The sequence below is a fragment of the Fulmarus glacialis genome, unplaced genomic scaffold (genome assembly GCF_000690835.1).
Source record: "Fulmarus glacialis isolate BGI_N327 unplaced genomic scaffold, ASM69083v1 scaffold34385, whole genome shotgun sequence".
NCBI lineage: Eukaryota > Metazoa > Chordata > Aves > Procellariiformes > Procellariidae > Fulmarus > Fulmarus glacialis.
Genome location: NW_009211699.1, coordinates 11783 through 12762, shown reverse-complemented (window position 1 = coordinate 12762; position 980 = coordinate 11783). Strand labels below are relative to the sequence as shown.

General features: G+C 56.0%; 1 protein-coding gene across 1 annotated transcript in view; it reads left to right on the top strand.

The window, feature by feature from the left end:
- The first annotated feature begins 201 nt into the window (after positions 1-201).
- CPN1 (carboxypeptidase N, polypeptide 1) overlaps positions 202-980 on the top strand; it is an 8811-nt gene continuing 8032 nt past the window's right edge. Inside the window, exon 1 of the mRNA XM_009577639.1 lies at positions 202-392. Coding sequence (XP_009575934.1) covers positions 225-392 — 168 coding nt within the window. The 5' untranslated portion in view covers positions 202-224. The remainder of the gene's footprint in view (positions 393-980) is intronic.

Sequence of the window (980 nt, the reverse complement as noted above, 5' to 3'; positions counted from 1 at the left end):
TGGCAAAACGGAGGGGAGCCCGTATGAGAACCGTGCCACTCTCCTTCACTGAGGTTTGCATTTTCCAAGGGAAAGGGCCATTTCACACCATTTATTGGGAGTCCCTTGGGCTTGCCCAGTTTCCCTGCGGTAGGAATTGGCTCTTCCCCCTCCGTCCCAGCCCTGGCTGATGGTGTCACCTCTTGCTCTCTCTAGTGGAGCCGGAGTTCAAGTATGTGGGGAACATGCATGGGAATGAGGTGCTGGGCCGTGAGCTGCTGCTGCAGCTCTCCGAGTTCCTGTGCGAGGAGTACCGCCGGGGCAACGAGCGGATCACCCGCCTCATCCACGACACGCGCATCCACATCATGCCCTCCATGAACCCCGACGGGTACGAAGTGGCTGCCAAGCAGGTACCAGGCAGCGATCGCCTCCTCCAGCCGGGTAGGGGCAGAAAGCCCTTCAAATCCCTGCGAGATCCCCTTCACCAAGCCTATGGGGAGGGGGCATCTTTCCTCTCCATGCCCTGCCAAATTTGTCACCCTCAACTGGTGTTGCTGCTCCTCACCTCCTGTGCCAAGGGCTCACGCTGTGTGGCCCTGGCAAGTGATGGAGGAGGCTTCCTACGCCTGCCTTACCTTCCCCAGAAGTTATTCGTCACAGGAGGGTCGCTGCAAATCCCCTGCCCCCAGGCTGGGGAAATGGCAGGTGAATGCTACTGTCATGAGCAGACAGGGACATGAGGGATGGGGCAGGGGGGAAGCCCTCTAGTCCCCCCCCCAAAACCTCACCCATTCTGTTGTACCGCTAGACCTCGGGGAGTTATCTTATTCATGGCTCTTTCAGTTGAGACAAATTGTTTATTTGGCTTGTGCCTTTCTCTGTGACCCTGGAAAATGAAGATATTGTTATTGACTTTCCCTGTCAGTACCAATACTCTTTATTCTCCTGCCAGCAATAACACACATGTTGCGACTCAAAGGCACCGAAGTGCCGTTATT